We start from the raw sequence: 17,963 nt of genomic DNA on the forward strand, positions 1-17,963 counted from the left end.
TGAGCTCTTTAAGTTTGATTACCCTGTAAGGTTAATTTCCATACTGATTTTACAGAGATGATTTTTACCTTTTTCTTTAATTAAAAGCCTTCTTTTTAAGAACCTGATTGATTTTTCCTTGTTTTAAGATCCAAGGGGTTTGGATCTTGATTCACCAGGAGTTGGTGGGAGGAAGGAGGGGGGATGGTTAATTTCTCCTTGTTTTAGATCCCAGGGGGGTTTGAACTGTATTCACCAGGAGTTGGTGAGAGGAAGGAGGGGAATGGTTAATTTCTCCTTGTTTTAAGATCCAAGGGGTTTGGATCTGTATTCACCAGGGAATTGGTGAAGGTTTTTTCAAGGCTTCCCAAGGAGGGAATCCATTGAAATGGTGGCAGTGGAACCAGAGCTAAGCTGGTAGTTAAGCTTAGAAGTTTTCATGCAGGCCCCTACACTTGTACCCTAAAGTTCAAAGTGGGGATACAGCCTTGACATAAGGTATCATTACAAAGCTTATAATCTACTGAATCTAGGAACATGTAGCATAACTCTGAGGTCCTATTGTAATTATGCAAAGTGTGGGCCATTAGTGATGGTTTGGAATCTTAATAGCTCCTATTGACTAGGACAATTGACTCTAGATGGCTCTGTTTACCTGCAAGTCTCCACTGCATGCTTGCGGGCCAGTCCTGGAAGAATGGAGGGGGGCTCGCAGGACATGTGATCATGTCACCTGAACTGGAATCCATCTTTAACCTGGTGCTTTTCCATTTAGAAGGAGGGGTGAGGACACAGAGAGACAAAAGATTCCCGCCTTGTGCCAAAGATATAAAAGGAGGTGTGTAGAGGGGCAGACTCACCCCTGCAGCGCCTCCTGCTGGTCTCTTCTGGAAATTAGCTCTTCCATCATCCTGGAGCACCCCCTTGAGGCCGCCTGTCCTCTAGCCCCCGTGTCCCTCCCAGACCCCCGTGCCCTTGTATCTGGGGTACTGCCCCCTGGCAGTAACCCTTCAGTACTAGGGTCTCCCCTTCCCAGGGAACCCCCATCCACTATCCCTACCTCACCTTAGAATAAGGCCACTGCCAGTCACCAACTAGCCCCCGCTCCCTGGGGCAGACTGCAGTATAGGCCACTCATCACAGGCAAGGTTGGGTTTGGACCTGCTACCTTGGCCTACCCCTGGGCTGCCCTCTGCAACCCCAGTACCCCTTGGCCTCCTACTAGGCTGCAGGCTGGGGCTATCCAGGGTGGAGCTCCCCCAGCTCCTCCACCTTTCCCCCAGCCCTGCTCCACCCAGGTACTCTGTCTTAGCTCCCTGCAGCCAGGCCCTTCTCTCTCTGAGTACAGAGAGAGACTGCTAAGCTGAGCCATTACAAACATTGAATCTATCTCCCCTTGTAAGTATTCTCACACTTCTTATCAAACTGTCTGTACTGAGCTATCCTGATTATCACTTCAAAAGTTTTTTTCTCTTACTTAATTGGCCTCTCAGAGTTGGTAAGACAACTCCCACCTGTTTATGCTCTCTGTATATGTGTATATATATCTCCCAATATATGTTCCACTCTATATGCAACCAAAGAAGTAGGCTGTAGCCCACAAAATCTTATGCTCTAATAAATGTTAGTCTCTAAGGTGCCACAAGTACTCCTGTTCTTTTTGCAGATACAGACTAACACAGCTGCTACTCTGAAACCTGCTAAGCTCCTGGCTCCCAGACTTTTTATACAGGCCAGCTGAGGCCTGATTGGAGCATGTCCCAGCTGCGGCTGCTTCTCCAATCAGCCTTGTAGTGTTTCCTTTGCCCCAGGCCTGCTCCCTGGATTTTTAAGCCCTTCAGGACAGGAGTAGGGGTCCACCCTGCTACAGGGTGGAACAGAACAAAGGGGGCTGCCAGTTCATGAAGAAATTCTCTAGTTACTACCTGAGCTGGAGCTAACAAGAATTGAACCAGGGGAAAGGATTGGGCCCAGACTATGAAGGAGTCTAGTCTGTGAAAGAAGTTTATTGGAACAAATCTGAGGGTGAGATTTACCTGTAATCAGTTTCTTGATGTATTAGACTTAGACATGCATGTTTTGTTTTATTTTGCTTGGTAACTTACTTTGTTCTGTCTGTTATTACCTGAAACCACTTAAATCCTACTTTTTATACTTAATAAAATCACTTTTGTTTATTAATTAACCCAGAGTAAGTGATTAATACCTGGTGAGCAAACAGCTGTGCATATCTCTCTACCAGTGTCATAGAGAGTAGACAATTCATGAGTTTACCCTTTATAAGCTTTATACAGAGTAAAATGGATTTATTTGTGGTTTGGATCCCATTGGGAACTGGGTGTCTGGGCACCAGAGACAGGAGCACGTGCTAAGCCATTTTCATTTAAGTCTGCAGCTTTGGGGGTATGGCTCAGACCCTGGGTCTGTGTTGCAGCAAGCTAGCATGTCTACATGGCAGGTTTCTGAAGTCCCAAGGTGGTAGGAAAAACGGGCTCTGAGGTAGTGTCAGCACATCAGGTGACAGTCCGAAGGGGGTCTCTGTGACTGAACCCATCACAGCCCCATTCGCCCGAGGCTAAGTCAGGCCCTGGATTACTTTGTTTTTTCTGTGATGACCGCAAGACATTCAGATACCCCCGTGACGAGCGCATTACAATACCCTCTAGAGCAGTGGCTCTCAAATTGTGGATCAGGACCTCAAAGTGGGTCATGACCCCATTTTAATGGGGTCACCAAGGCGGGCTTAAACTTACGGTAGCCTGGGACCAAAACCCAAACCTCACTTCCCGGGGCTCCAATGGGTTCAGGCTTTGATCCTCTCTCCTGGCATTGTGTAGTAATTTTTGTTGTCAGAAGGGGGTTATGGTGCGATGAAGTTTGAGGACCCCTGTGAGAACAGAGCAGACCAGGTGATGCTAGTTACTGATCCCTGCAAGACAATGCAGTTACCACAAAGTCAGATCTTAGCGTGAAAGCAAGTGTTCAGTCTTTGAGAAATGATGAATCGATTGTGTTTGTCTTTGTGTTACAGTGGCACCTACTATGTGCTTGGATTGGTCCAAACGCAGCAGAATCCTTGGTTTCTAGAAATGTCAGAGAATTATGTAAACTTGCAAATAGGAATAAAACTCACTTTTTATTTCCATATGTTTTTCAAATTAGGAAGAGCAATTGTGATCAGGAATCAAGAGATACTCCGCTGAAAATGCAGGATTGTAATTAGCACATGCCAAAAGAATTCGACACCTGTGCTATGCCATGACGCTTTTTAAAATGACTTATAAACCACATGCTCGCTTGGAATGATTCATCCCCTGTTAAATTTACAAATTTTGTCTCTTGGGCTTGAAGAATTGGCCCACTTAGCAGCAATCCTTTCAGCCTTTCCTGAGCAAACCACGTGCACATAGCTTTGTCTATTGTGGGTTTTGCTGAATAGCGCTCAAATTTTCCCTGAAGCCCCGTGGCAGAATCGATATTTTGTACAAAGCCATTCAGTTTAGATTAGTTTTTTAGCCATCCTCGGAGAGTAGATTCGGCGATCCCAATATCTTTTGAAACTTTGGCCTGGGTTTCTCCGCTATTTACTCGCTCTATTGCAGCTAGCTTTTCTTCTACTGTGTAGGAACGCTGACGCTTGCCCTCTGCCCTCTAGCGTGACAATGACTAAGCGAGCGTGATACGTCTTTACGAATATTGGTAAAGACGTACAACATGTTTCCGCTCCGCACTTCCTGTCCATTTCTATGTCAGTGAGTTAGTGAGCAAATCTGCAGTGCTACATAGCAAGTTTCTGTGCCATGTGTTAGAAAGTCTCGCGTGTTAAATAGACAGTACTGGGCGGCACGGCGCTACTGCATGTTAAGCAGATTCGCACGTAAACGAGTCTGCACTGTACATACACGCGCACACACATATATATACAGAGAGAGAGTACATACAGACAGTGCTCACACACATACACTGGATATATACATACATTGACTATTATTTTAGGATATATTTTATATAATGATGCTAATTATGTTTTATTTCTTGTATTAAACCTATTACACCAGATCTGGGTTGTGTCACAGACTCCCATGCCCTGGGCTCTCTGGGGTCCCTATGGTCCCTGGGAGGACCCCTCCTTCAGTGTGACAGCCCTACTCGGGGTCAAACATACTCTGGGGGGTTAAGACCTGGGCTCCAGCGCCACCTCGAACTCCACCTCTCCGAGCCTTCAGCCTGCCTGTGTCTGTGTCAGCCCCTTCAGGGAGTCCCCTACCTCTGGTCACCCGCGGCCTCCACCCCCAGAGGGAGCAAAGCCCCCTGTTCTCTATCCTTCAGTGACTCTCAGCCAGCGGAACACAGGAGGTTTATTGAATGTCTGAACCCAGCCCAGGCAGTTCTCAGGGCCCTCGGGCCTGGCCAGTCTCAGCACTGTCCAGCTGGGTCTGACCCCATCCAGGTAGTTCAGGCCCGTCTTTGTCCCCAGTCCAGAAGTGACCTCCTTCCAGCCGAGCCCCCCCACCAGCCCCGCCTCCACCCTTTGTCTTTGTTCCTGGGCGAACAGGTCACCTGAGTCCCCTCTCTTCCATACTTTCTTCCCTGACTGGCCAGAACCGGCTGCCTTCCTGGGCCATTTCTGCTCTGGCCTTTGTCCTCCCACGGGCCAGAACAGGCTGGCTCCCAAGATGGGCTGGGCCTCCGGCTCACCGGTTGCTAAGTTCTACAGTGTCCAGGCCAATGTCCATGGTCTGGGCTGTTAGGCGAGATCACACCTGCCCCTCTGCAACCACAACCCCCCTCTATCACCACCTCCTTACACACACAGCACACAGGTAAACTGAGGCACAGACAGTATTCATGCATATCACTAACAAAATCCCCCACTTCGTCACAGGCTGGTTTTAAAATAAAAGTTTCATAAGAATTAATCACAGAATTTTTTGGATTTTAGACAGATTTCAGAGAGATCTTGGCCATTTAAAACTAATGATCACAAAAAATATCCCACATTTTTCAATTCCTGCCCCATGTTTTTAAATATTTTCAGGACACTGAAAAAAACAGACTTTTGAATTAAGACAGATAGATAATGACAGGTAATTAACCCTTGCCCTGCCATATCTGTAAGAGATGGACCCCAGTCACCATGATCTCCAGAAATGTAAGATTTCGATTTTGATCTGGCGGTTCCAAGGTTTCCCAGTTAATCACTTTTTTTCCTACATCTCAAATTGGTAATTCACAAGATCCAGGAAAGACACACAAGTCATATACTGAGCTCAATACAATGCACAAATATCCCTTGCTCAGCACTGAGAGGCGGCCACCTCTGCGGTAGGGTGTGGGGGCTGTTTATACAGGGACCCCTCGGCAAGTGCTGAGATGCAGTGACCTCTGGGGTGGGGTGCGGGGGCTGTTTATATAAGGATCTGTTCCCGGCTGGCACTGAGGTGCAGCCACCTCCAAGTGGGGCATCTGTTTAACAGCAACCAAGGGAAAACACCTGGGCAGCTAATTTAAAAGCGTTTGAAATCAAATGGGGATTAACCAGAGGCAGAATGTACCACACCAAGCTAGGGGCCGGACGTGACACCGGGGTTCCTGCCCCGGGCTCACCCCTTCTGCCACTGGCTGGGGACCTATGGCCGAGAGGCCGCGCCCCACTGTTCAATGGGACCCTCTCCCCTGCTCTCCGCAGCTCTCGCCCAGCCCCGAACAGGGGCCAACCAGCCAGAGGCGGCGCAATCTCACCAACTGGAAACTTCCTGTTGTGGAAGATCCACTCAGCAACCAGCCTCCCAGCACAGCCGCTGGTGCCCACACACAGGGGGCAGAGCTGATGTGCCACTGCCCTGGGGCAGAGCGGGCCAGGGTTTGGCTGGGGTGGGAGACTCGGGAGGACCTGGCCATCGGGGCTGGTCCCAATGCCCCTAGGGGGAGCTGTGTTTCTTTTAGTTCTAGGTTTCTCCCAAACCCTTGTGTATCTCAACACCAGGCAAGAAGTCCTTATATAAACAGTCCTCGCGTCGCACCCCAGAGGCAGTCACATCTCAGCACTGGGGAGAGGTCCCTGTGTAAACAGCCTCCATGAACCAGGAAAGATTCAGCTGCATCTCAGCTCTTAAATCCAAGGACAGTGTCTATGGTGGGCCGTGGAATCCAGCTGGTTCTCCTGATCCAGCCAATAACCTGGGTCCCATCAAAAGGGACCTGGGAGACATTTGAGGAACCGAGAGACAGAGAATAAAAGAGACCCCTAGAGGGGAAGGACCCCTGGTCCCACACACACTCCCCAGAGCCAACCAGTGTCCCACCCTGAGGGAGATTGGAGCCAGGGCCCCCTACAGGGGAAAGGCCCCATGCCCCATTCCTTCCATCCCCAGCCAGTCTCCCTGCGGTGGGGCCGGAAGCCGGCTGTCCCTGGGAGCAGGCCTCTGTCTGTGACAATCTCCCGCTTGTGTCAATGGCACCGAGATCTCCAGCCACTGGAACCAGCTTCTGCAAGAAATTCCAGGGCCAGAATCACACACTGACTTCCCCTTCCTGTCTTGAAATCTCACATCTCACCACAGCCCTCGCCCTGACACTCACGTCTGCTCCGTCCCAGGCAGGTCTTCACTCGCACACGGCTCTTCAAATTGGAGTCAGGATTCGCTAGGTATCCTAACCGGGCACCTGCTGTTCTAGTGCGCTTTTCTCAGACACCCCACCCCAGAGGTGTCTGCATCTCAGCTCCGGGTGAGCAACCTCTGGACAGTGTAGCTTTTGTGGCTGTTCCCCAGCCGCCCCGCCTGGAGGTGGCTGCATCTCAGCTCAGGGTGAGTGATTAGCATGTGCAGCATGTGCAATAGGATAAGAGGTGTGAGCTGCTAGTGTTCAAATATTAAAAGTAGTAATGAAGGGATAGAGCTGGGACAGGCGGCTGGGAGCCAGGACTCCTGGGTTCCATCCACGGCTCTGGGAGGAGAGTGAGATATAGAGGGTCTCAAAGCCAGAACTCCTGGGTTCTGTCCCTGGCTCTGGGAGGGGAGCAGGGCCTAGTGGGTTAGAGTGGGCGTTGGAGTCAGGGAGTCAGGACTCCTGGGCTCTATCCCAGCTCTGGGAGCAGAGTGAGGTGTAGAGGGGCTCAGAGCCAGGAATGCTGGGATCTATTTCCAGCCCCATAAGCAATATGCAGCCTGCCCCGTTGCAGGGAAGCCACAGGGAGCCCCAGGCAGAAGTAGGGGAAGTCGGCAGGATGCTGTTGCTGGGGTTCCTGAGAGAGCATCTCCCCCCAACCCCGTCCTGTCTGTACCCACTTCCACTTTCACATTCCCATGCATGCCGCTTCCCCAGGCTCTGACTCACAAACACTGGGTAACTGGGGCTGCAGGGTTGGAAAACCAGGCTCCGTGCCCCCCCCCCTGCAGGTCTAGGGGAGAGTGGAACTAGGGTGGGGAAGGAAGCTGGATGGTCTGTGGCGACTGGCATGTCCCTCAATCCCGACCCACAGCCCTTTGCGATCCCAGCCCTCGCTCCCTGCTCCCACAGCTCTGAGGGTGCCCTCCAGCCCAAGCAGTGTCCCACCACAATGCTCCCTGAGCATGGGGACCACCCTGGAGGTGTCGGCTCTGGGGGCCATGTACAGCAGGGGGATCCCCAGCTCTCATCTCTCAGCCTCCTTCCCGAGAACACCTGAGGGCAGCAGAGGGATGGTGGGAAATGGAACTGCTGGGGGTTTCCCCTTAACCATATGGGTAATTTTGGGCAGCAAGGAGGACAGATAGCCGAGGTTGAGCACATATGTGCAAACTTCTCACCCATAGTCCACTGCGCTAACTCCATTGCCCCCTATGCAGTTGGGTCAGCACAAAGTGTGGGGTGTGTGGGGGGCACAGACCCCCTGGGGTTCCCAGATACTCTACAGGGGCAGGGCAGCCCCCCAGGGACGGGGATGGAGTCTGGAGTCTGGGGACCACTCCCTCCTTCCCCTCCAGTCCTGGGCAACGGGGCCCATCCCACCCTTCTCTGGCAGGGGATGGTGCATTGGCCATGGGGGATCCAAGCTGAGACCCGCCCAGCTCACTGCAGTGGATGGGGTAGGGGCAGGCAGAAATGAGAGGCCCATCCCATTTAACAGGAAAGGGGGGGGGGGGGGGAGGTGTGAGTGGCCTAATTCACATGTGAGGAGGGGAAGGAGGGAGTGGTCCCCACCATTCTCACAAGAATGAAGAGGATGGAGGATCCCTAACACTGACAAGGAGGAGAGTCCCAGCTGCAGAAGGAGCAGGGGAGGGGCTAAGGCAGCTGTGGGGCAGGGAGGGCAGCATTAGCGCCCCCCCCTGTCTGCAGAGGGTGGAGCCATGAGCTCTCTGCAGCACCCCCTCGGGGTGATTTACCCACATCCAGTTCCACTGGGTCCCTGCAGAACCAGCCCCTCACCATGTGGGGACAAAACGATCACTATGGGGAGGTGGGGGGCTGAGACAACGGCCTGCAAACAACAGGATGTTTGGAGGCAAAGCACACATCTGTGGATTTTAAAAGCCAGTTTCAGGATTTTGAAACCTTTTTCAGCCAATCACATGATTCTTAGAGAAATCTCAGGATTTATTAGCGAATTTCGGAGGGTGAGGTTGCCGATGTCATGACATTCACATTAAATCTCAGGATTTTTTAGCGAATCCTGGAATCACAGACCCAAAGGATGAGAAGGGACCTCAGGGGTCACCTAGTCCAACCCCTGCCAAGGTGTAGGATTGGTTGGGTCTAACCCATCCCAGACTGATGCTGTCCACCCTCCTCTCGAAACCCTCCAGGGAAGGAGCTTTCATGTCCTCCATGGGTGTCTGGTCCATTGTCTGACTGCTCACACAGCTGGGGAGTTTTCTGTGAGATTTAATCTCAGTTGACTCTACTGTAGTTTGAACCTGTTGCCCCTCGTCCTGCCCTGTGGGGCGAGAGAGAACAATCTTCTTGATGGCAGCCTTTCCAGTATTTGCAAACCGCGATAATGTACCCTCCCAAGCCGCCAATCTCCTTTCCAAACTAACCATGCCAAGTTCCTTCCAGCTGTGCCCCTAGGGCTTCCATACCACCCCTTTCATCATCTTTATCCCTTGCCTCTGGACTTTTTCCAGTTTCTCTACATCCTTTCTATACATTGATGGCCGAAACTGGACACAGTCTCCAGCTGAGGCATAGCGTGGTACTGTCACCTCCCGTGACTTGCATGCTCTGCCTCTGTTCATGCAACCTGACATTGCATTTGCTTTTTTGCAACAGCATCGCATTGCTGACTCATGTCATGGCTGTGATCCACCACAACTCCCAGCTCCTTTTCAGCAGTGCTGCTGCCAAGCCAGTTCTTCCCCATCCTGTATTTGTGCATTTGTTTTTTCTTTCCTAAATGGAGCACCTTCCATTTGTCCTTCATGCATTTCATTGTGTCGTCTACAGCCCAATTCTCCAATTATCAATATTCCTCTGAATTTTAGATCCATCTTCCAAAGTGTTGGCAACCCCCACTAGCTTTGTGTTATCTGCAGATTTGATCAGTCTGCTCCCTAGTCCTACATCCAGGTCATTGATAAAGATGTTAAACAACACGGGACCCAGAACAGATCCCTGTGGAGCCCCACTTGAGACGTCCCTCCAATCCCATGACATTCCATTAACAGTTACTTCTTGTTTGTGGTTTTTTTAACCAGTTCTGTATCCACTTAATAGTAGTTCCACTAAGCCCACATTTCTCCATAAGAACGGCCATACTGGGTCAGACCAAAGGACAATCTAGCTCAGTATCCTGTCTTCCGACAGTGGCCAATGCCAGGTGCCAGAGAGGGAATGAACAGAACAGGTAATCATCAAGTGATCCATCCCCTGTCACCCATTTGCAGCTTCTGGCAAACAGAGGCTAGCGACACCATCCCTGTCCATCATGGTTAATAGCCATCGATGGACCTATCCTCTATGAATTTACCCAGTTCTTTTTGAACCCTGTTTTAGTTTTGGCCTTCAGAACATCCTCTGGCAAAGAGTTCCACAGGTTCACTTTGCGTTGTGTGAAGAAACACTTCCTTACATTTCTTCTAAACCTGCCACCTATTAATTTAATTTGGGGACTTCTAGTTCTTGATTGATGGGAAGGAGGAAATCATACTACTTTATTTACTTTCTCCACACTAGTCAGGATTCTATAGACCTCTATCATATGCCCCCTTACTCGTCTCTTTTCCAAGCTGAACAGTCCCAGTTTTATTAATATCTCCTTTTATGAAAGCTGTTCCACACCCATAATCATTTTTGTTGCCCTTTTCTGAACCTTTTCCAATTCCAGTTTGCGATAGGGCCACCAGAACTGCACGCAGTATTCAAGATATGGGTGTACCATGCATTTATATTGAGGCAATATGATATTTTCTGTCTTATTAGCTATCCCTTTCTTAATGATTTTTTGATGGCCACTGCACATTGAGTGGGTGTTTTCAGAGAACTTCCCATAGTGACTCTCAGATCTCTTCCATGAGCAGTATCAGCTAATTTATACCCCATCACTTTATATGGATAGTTGGGATTATGTTTACCAATGTGCATTACTTTGCATTTATTAACACTGAATTTCATCTGCCATTATGTTACCCAGTGACCCAGTTTTGTGAGATCCCTTTGTAGCTCATCGCAGTCAGCTTTGAACTTAACTCTCTTGAGTAGTTTTGTATCATCTGCAAATTTTTCTACCTCACTGTTTACCTCTTTTTCCAGAACATTTATGAACATGTTGAACAGCACTGGTCTCAATACAGAACACTGGTGGACACCACTATTTACCTCTCTCCACTCTGAAAATTAGCCATTTATTAGTACCCTTTTTTTGCTATCTTGTAACCAATTACTGATCCAGGAGAGGACCTTCCCACTGATCCCATGACACCTTACCTTGTTAAAAGCCTTTTGGGAGGAAACTAGTCAAAGGCTTTCTGAAAATCTAAGTAAATGGACTAGGTCACCCTTGTTCACATGCTGTTGACTCCCTCCAAAATTCTAGAAGTTTGGCGAGCCATGACTTCCCTTTACAAAATTGGAGGTTTTATACATTGCTCTGGTAGCTTTCCATCTGTTGAGGTCAGGCTGACTGGCCTATAGTTCCCCGGCTTCTCCTTTTTCCCCTTTTAAAGATGGCCACTCTGTTAGTCCTTCTCCTCTCTTCTGAGACCTCTCCTGGCATCCAGGAGTTTGCAAATATTATTGCCAGTGGCTCCAATATTTCTTCGACTAATTCCTTCAGCACCCTGGGTTGAACAGCTTCCCGCCCCACTGATCTGAATGCATTCAGATCGGTCGGAACATCTCTGACATATTCTTTACTTATCCCGATCTGCAGCCTTTCCCCTTTGTTGTCCGTGGTAACTTCGATGGTCACCCGCTCACATGTTGGGTTTTTTTGGGAAGACTGAAGCAAAGCAGCCAGGGAGCAGCGCTGCCTTCCCACCATCTTCTGTCACCAGCTCAGGATTTTGTGGCTGCTCTCATGATTCTTAGAGAAAAATCTCAGTTTTTTTCCACCAATTTAAGGGTTTTTTTTAGCCCACAATCTCTCAGGACTTGTGACGAACTGGGGCTGTTCTTACTGTGGTCTTTAAATGCTGACAGGGGAGTGTGGCTAGGATAGTCTGCATTGGTGGGTGGGAGACTGACCGAGGGAGAATACCTGAGCATGTAACATGAGAACCCAGGAAGGAGTTAGAGGCCAGGTGATACCTTTGCCCGGGAAACTGAACAAAGGCTGTGGGAGGGGTCACTGAAGTGGGAGTTTCAGGAGCTGGTTGGAGGAATGGCTGGGAAGCAGATGGGGCTCTGACCTCCCAAGGGGGCTGGGTTGCCCTGGGAGCCCAAGATGGACCTAACTGAGGGGGGTCCTGTTTTCTGTGCCTGCAAGACCTGTCTGGGACTGTGCTCCTGTCGTCTAAATAAACCTGCTTTACTGGCTGGCTGAGAGTCATGGTGAATCGCAGGAAGCCGGGTGTGCAGGGCCTTGTGTCCCCCTATACTCCGTGACAGGACCATCTGGTGATTTGCGGTTTGCTGTGTGTGGGGGGAGGTCACTGCGCTGCCAGCAGCACCAGATCAGTCCCCTGCAGAGCCCAGCAGTACTGACGGTCCCCCAGGCAGATCTGTCCCCCCAAACAGCCTCTGCTCTCACACTTCTCACCCCCGTCTGTCTCTAGGTCTGTCCCAGCCAGACGCCCCAGCCATGGGCAGAGCTCTGCTGCCACAGTATGACACCGGGGAAAGGGAGCTCCCACCTCAGGGCCCCCTCTGGAGAGAAGGGAGTCCTGCCACACTGAGGGTCCTGATCCTCGCCCTGCTCTGGAGGGGTAGGTAAGAAGCACCTGCAGCCCCAGTGCAGGGGGAAGGGCAGAACCTGTGCTAAGCAGTGCCAGGTCTGTTCCAGAACTTGGAAGGGAGACTGGCCAGAGGAGGAGGGGAGCCAGTGCCCCAGTGTGGTGCTAGGGGGCACTGAGCGACAGGGAGCGGGCAGTGGGCTCGATGGAGGGAGGAATGGAATTATATGGAGTGAGAATTGGTCAAGGACCCAGAGCTGGGCTGGCATGGGGCTGTTGGTTGGGAGTGAGGGGCACTGATAGACCTCGAGGGGGGGGTTGAGCTCAGGGCTGTGCTCACAGGGGGCTGGAGGTCGGGAGTGACGGGCAGGGGCAGTGCTGGGGGGTGCAGCTCAGGGTTTGTCTCTGCTCTCTATGGGTCCCACTTCCATCCCTCCCCGTCCCCTGCAGGGTCCCTGTCCCAGCCACCGGGATTTACCCTGGCGGTGCTGCAGTCGGTGTCCGTGCAGGAGGGTCTCTGCGTTCTCGTCCCCTGCAACTTCACGTACCCAGCCTCGTATGACACCGACAATCCCTCAGACCAGCTATACGGACAATGGTACAAGGAGCCTGCTACTGTGGGCCAGGATCCTCCTGTGGCCAGCAGTCTCTTCACCGCGAGAGTGTCGCAGGAGACCCAGGGCCGGTTCTGGCTGATGGGGGATCCAGCGCACGGCGACTGCTCCCTGCAAATCAGTGATGCCCGACGGACGGATGAGGGGAGATATTTCCTTTACATCGAGAAAGGCATGTTTGAACACATTTACCGCTCCAATTCCGATGGCACTGCCCTTGCGCTCACGATCTCTGTGACAGGTAAGAGCAGCCGCAGTCACTGCTTGTGAGGTTCCCCCCACTCTGAACTCTGGGGTACAGATGTGGGGACCCGCATGAAAGGCCCCTTAAGCTAATATTCCACCAGCTTAGGTTAAAAACTTCCCCGAGGCACAAATTCCTTCCCTTGTCCTTGGCTGGTATTGCTGCCAACACCAAGTGATTTATAGAAAATTTCAGGGCAGGGTAACTTGGAATTCCTATCCCCCAAATATCCGCCCAAGCTCCTTCACCCCCTTTCCTGCGGAGGCTTGAGAATAATATACCAACCAATCGGTTAGCAATGTGAGCACAGACCAGGCTCTTTGTCTTCAGGCCACTGAAAATCAATCAGGTTCTTAAAAGAAGAACTTTATTTATATATATAAAAAAAGAATCACAGCTGCAAAATGAGTTTGGAAGGTAACTTCACAGGGTAAATAAAAGATTTAAAACACAGAGGATTCCCCTCTGGCTCAGCTTCACAGTTACAAAAACAGGAATCAAACCACATCTGTAGCATAGGAAAATTCACAAGCTAAAACAGAAGATAACCTAACACCTTTCCTTGCCTACTTATAATTTCGGTGGTTTTAGATCTATTATTCCAGGTATATTTTCAGGAGATGTTGTACCTGCTTGGACTCTCCCTCTGTCCAGAGAGGGAACAACAAAGAGAGAGCAATAAACAAATCCTCCCTCCACCCCTACAGATTTGAAAGTATCTTCTTTCCTCGTTGGTCCTTCTGGTAAGGTGCCAACTAGGTTATTTGAGCGGATTAATCCCTTACAGGGAAGGTGATTTAGTACAGCTGCCAAAGAGGGATTTTATGCTACTACATACAGAAAGTTGTTACTCTTCCCTCTATATTTATGACACTGCTCATCAGCCCCCCTGAGCCAGCCAGTCCCCGCCCTGCAGCCGGATCGGAGCCGGTGCCCCTAAAGGGCAAACACCCCATGTCCCTGAGTGATTCTCTCCCTATATCTTAGGGCTGACGGAGGAGCCAGAGATCCAGATCTCGCCGGTGCGGGGGCTGCCAGGGACACTTGTGGCTGGTAAGCCAGTGACTGTGACCTGCACGGCCCCTGGGCGCTGCTCCTGGACCCCTCCCCAAGTCACCTGGACAGGGCCATTCAGTGACACAGCTCGGAATGTCTCAGCCCCGCTGGCAAACGGCACCTGGGCCCACAGCTCCGCACTCAGCTTCACGCCTGGCCCGGGGGACCACGGCAAAGAGCTCGTCTGCAACGTCACCTACAGCTCAGCACAGGGACCTTCCACCCGCAGAACCGTCCAGCTCCTTGTCGGCTGTGAGTGACCCAACCAGCCCCTCCACACTGACCCCAGCTGCCTATGCTGGGATCCCCACTCCCCCGTGGGCTTCCCAGCCCTGCCCTCCAGCCCCTCCCACAACTCTGCCCTGTGCTCGGATCCCCACCCCCCACCATGCACCCTCAGCCAATTCTACTCCAGGCCCTTTCCCTCCACACCGTGCAGCCCCTTCTCCCTTGGGATCTTCACACCTTCCTGCCCCCCTTGGCTATGGCTCCCCCCCTCCCATCCTCACCCCCAGGCTCTTCTCTTCTGGGATTCTCTCTACCCTGTGTGGTGTTTCGATGTTGCTTGTAATTATTAGAACTGGGAGCACTGGCCGGTGGGAGTCTGAGAGGACAGGAAACAGAAAGGAGCGGGGAGGAGTTGAGGCAGAGTAACAGTTACAGAGGATGCAGCAGCAGCTTGCTAAAGAGGTTTCCACTTTAAAAATAAAGTCCTGTTGAAGTTTGTTAGTACCATGTCTGGTTGGTACAACACCCCAACCTGCCCTGCCCCCAGAATCCTGCTGTGCTGGGATCCATCCCCACATTCCAGTACCTCCTTGCAGGGATTCCCCCCTCCCACCAGCCACCCCAGTTCCTCCTGAGATCCCCCCAGGCTGTCCCACCGCCTCTCCTTCCCCCCTCCCCTTTCTGCCGGGATCGGTGGATGTTCTATATGGGGCAGAGTGTTAATGGGACCCAGTCACTGTCTGGCAGTAAAGACGCTTGGTGCCCAGAAACCTGGGCCGGCCCTGCCCCAGGGCAAACCCCATTAAATGGCCTGTGACCCTCACGCTGCAGATCGAGGGCAGAGGGGAAATCAGCAGCCTCCTTTGCGATGCGAAGTATCAAATCAGGCTTCACTGTAAGGACGGCCCTTATTCCCTCCAGCCAAAGGGAGATTTAGAAGGACATCGCCCCTTCCCCTGCCCCTCATGTCTGAGCCCAGGCCCCAGCCAGACCACGAATGTCTTCACAGGCTTCAGAGGAAACATCCACGCTGCAAAGACCTGCAGCCTGAGTCCCACGATCCCGACCTAATGGACCCAGGCTCTGAGGCTCGGCGCCGCCGGGCTTTGATGGCAGCGTGGATGGAACCTGCCAGGCCTGGCCAGCCAGTATCAGCATCCAGCTGTTCTGGGTGTTGCTTTCAGATGCCGCCCTAATCGTAGCAGGGATGCAAAATACCTGGGCCTGGCTGGCCAAGCCAGGAGGCAAAAGGAGAGGGCTGGGAAGAGATGAGACAAGGGGGGAAGGCAAAGGACCCATGAGGGACGTGTCTGATGTCCCTGGTGGTGGCTGGGACTGGGGTGGGGGCGAGACCCACTCTGGGGTGGACACATTTGCAGAGCAGGACGCTGAACACCCGGGCACCCGGTAGACTGTGGCACCGAGATGGCAACACTTGCCCCAGTACCCAGGCCAAAGCAGCCCGGCACCTCGTTAGTGCCTCTGCCAATTAGGCCGCATTTTGACACACTGGTTTTGGTCCCTTCGGTTTCCATTTTCCATGGTTCTGGTTCCCCAGCGCGGCCCTTACCAAGCTCCTGGGTTATGTCAGGTGCCTCTTGGGTGGGGCTCAGTCAGGTCTGTCGCTTCCCTTCCCCGCCCACGGGTCTTGTGTCACTTCAGGGACTTTCCCGTCCCTCAGCTGAGCTCACAGCAAGGGGCCATATCTAGGCTCAGTGATCACTAGCAACTCCGCCAGTGTTGTCCAGCCCCCCTGATTTCCCCTGTCTTTTTTTTTTGTTACAGATCCGCCTGGGCCTCTCAGCATCTCTGGGACCCTGACCAGGAAAGGACACCCCGGTGAGAGGCCACGCTGTGAGCCCCGGAAATTAGCAAGTGCCTCCTAGTCATGCTGTGCCCATGGTCAGGGCCAGGCGCCAGGCTCAGCTGGGCCAGGCTGGTCCGTGCCTGGAGGGGAGAGCCCGAGGAAGCCATAGGACTGTAGGGAGGGTGATGGGGGGAAGCAGGCCTGGTTCACTCTGTCTCCAGACTCCGGGGTGGCATTAGGGGGCAGTGGGGAGGAAATGGGTTAAGGAACTATCTCTGCAATGGAGACCTGCTGTGCCCACTCCAGAGTTGTGTACACCTCCATGCCGGGTGACGGGTCCCTGTATAACCAGCCCCAACACCCCACCCCAGAAGCGGCTGCATCTCAGTGCCTTGTTGGGGGATCTCTGGGGGGAAGCCTAACCTGCCTGCTCATCTCTTCCAGTGCTGGAAGTGTCGAGAGCTGAGGGTGACGTGTCTCTGGAGACCCAGGAGGGCGACTCCCTGACCCTGAGCTGTGAGGCTGGGAGCAGAGCCGAGGCCATCCTGAGCTGGGCCAAGGGGCATGAGTCCCTCAGCCCTGGCCAGGGAGGGGATGGGCACCTGGAGCTGTTGAATCTCAGCAGAGGGGACGCTGGGGAGTATCGGTGCTGGGCGAAGAATTCCTATGGGTGGGCCAGCCGGGCCCTGCGTGTGCACATGCAGTGTAAGGCTCTAGGGGGCGCTGTGCCACAGGGAGCAGGGTGGGGCCTCAGTGGGGCGTGCTGTTCTGCAGGGTGTAGGGAGGGCGTCTATAGGTGACCCTGTGCTGCGAGGAGCAGGGCAGGAGTCTATGGTGGGATGTCCCAGGGGAAGTTCCAGCTGCTCTGCAAACATGAGTGGGGTTCACCTGTGGGACTCCCTGCCACTGGGTGTGAGTGGGGTTAACCCCTGGGACACTGACACTGGAAACTGGCAGTGTTAATCCGTGGGACTCCTCACCACTGAGTACTAGCAGGTATCACAGGGTGCCTAGCCCCTGTAAACGGAGACAGAGCCAACCCCTCCTGTGCCATAGTTAATTAGCCGCTTCAGGGGCAGCCCCAAGAGGGGCAACTGAGGCTTGAACGGACTCCTGGGCCATCTACAAGAGCTGTGAGTACCCAGACTGAGGGTGGAAAAGCAGGTGAGTTGGTGTGAAGTGCAGCTGGCTGATGGTGGGGCTGGATCAGTGCCTGGGGGGGCCAGCCGAATAGACACCTGAGGGCAGAAGAACCCACAGGATTCCCTGCCACTGGATATTAGCAGGTTAATCTATAGGACTCCCAGCCCCTGAGTATTAGTACGGTTAACCTGTGGGACTCCCTGCCACTGGGTTGCTGGGGACCAGGCTGAACGCATACTGCCAGCACGAGGGGCCCAACATCAGCTGCAGCTGCTCTCTGAACTCCCACCCCCCGCCCTGGCTCCAGTGGCAGGTGGACAGGGAGAACCTTGCTGGGAATGGCTCATGGGGGGGGGGGCTGCAGGTCAGCTCCTGGGCCAGGGGCATGAGGCCATCAGCACCATGAGCTCAATGGGGAGTGGGGACAGGGCCCCCCAGATCTTGTGCCTCGGTTTCAACACCCACAGGATGTACGCTGTACTGCTGAGCCCACCGGAAACAGGTGAGAGCCCCTCCCTGCTAGGGTGCATGAGCTCCGAACTGGCCTCAGGGTGGGGATTGGCTGGCTTGGGGGGGGG

At 52.6% G+C, this 17,963-nt stretch overlaps 1 protein-coding gene across 1 annotated transcript in view; it reads left to right on the forward strand.

Moving 5' to 3' along the window:
• The first annotated feature begins 2,849 nt into the window (after positions 1-2,849).
• LOC117869861 (sialic acid-binding Ig-like lectin 12) overlaps positions 2,850-17,963 on the forward strand; it is a 52,799-nt gene continuing 37,685 nt past the window's right edge. The window contains exons 1-4 of the mRNA XM_034756969.1: positions 2,850-2,888; positions 5,669-5,783; positions 12,177-12,326; positions 12,744-13,148. Coding sequence (XP_034612860.1) covers positions 2,850-2,888; positions 5,669-5,783; positions 12,177-12,326; positions 12,744-13,148 — 709 coding nt within the window. The remainder of the gene's footprint in view (positions 2,889-5,668; positions 5,784-12,176; positions 12,327-12,743; positions 13,149-17,963) is intronic.

Source organism: Trachemys scripta, chromosome 24, assembly GCF_013100865.1.
Source record: "Trachemys scripta elegans isolate TJP31775 chromosome 24, CAS_Tse_1.0, whole genome shotgun sequence".
Taxonomy (NCBI): Eukaryota; Metazoa; Chordata; order Testudines; family Emydidae; genus Trachemys; species Trachemys scripta.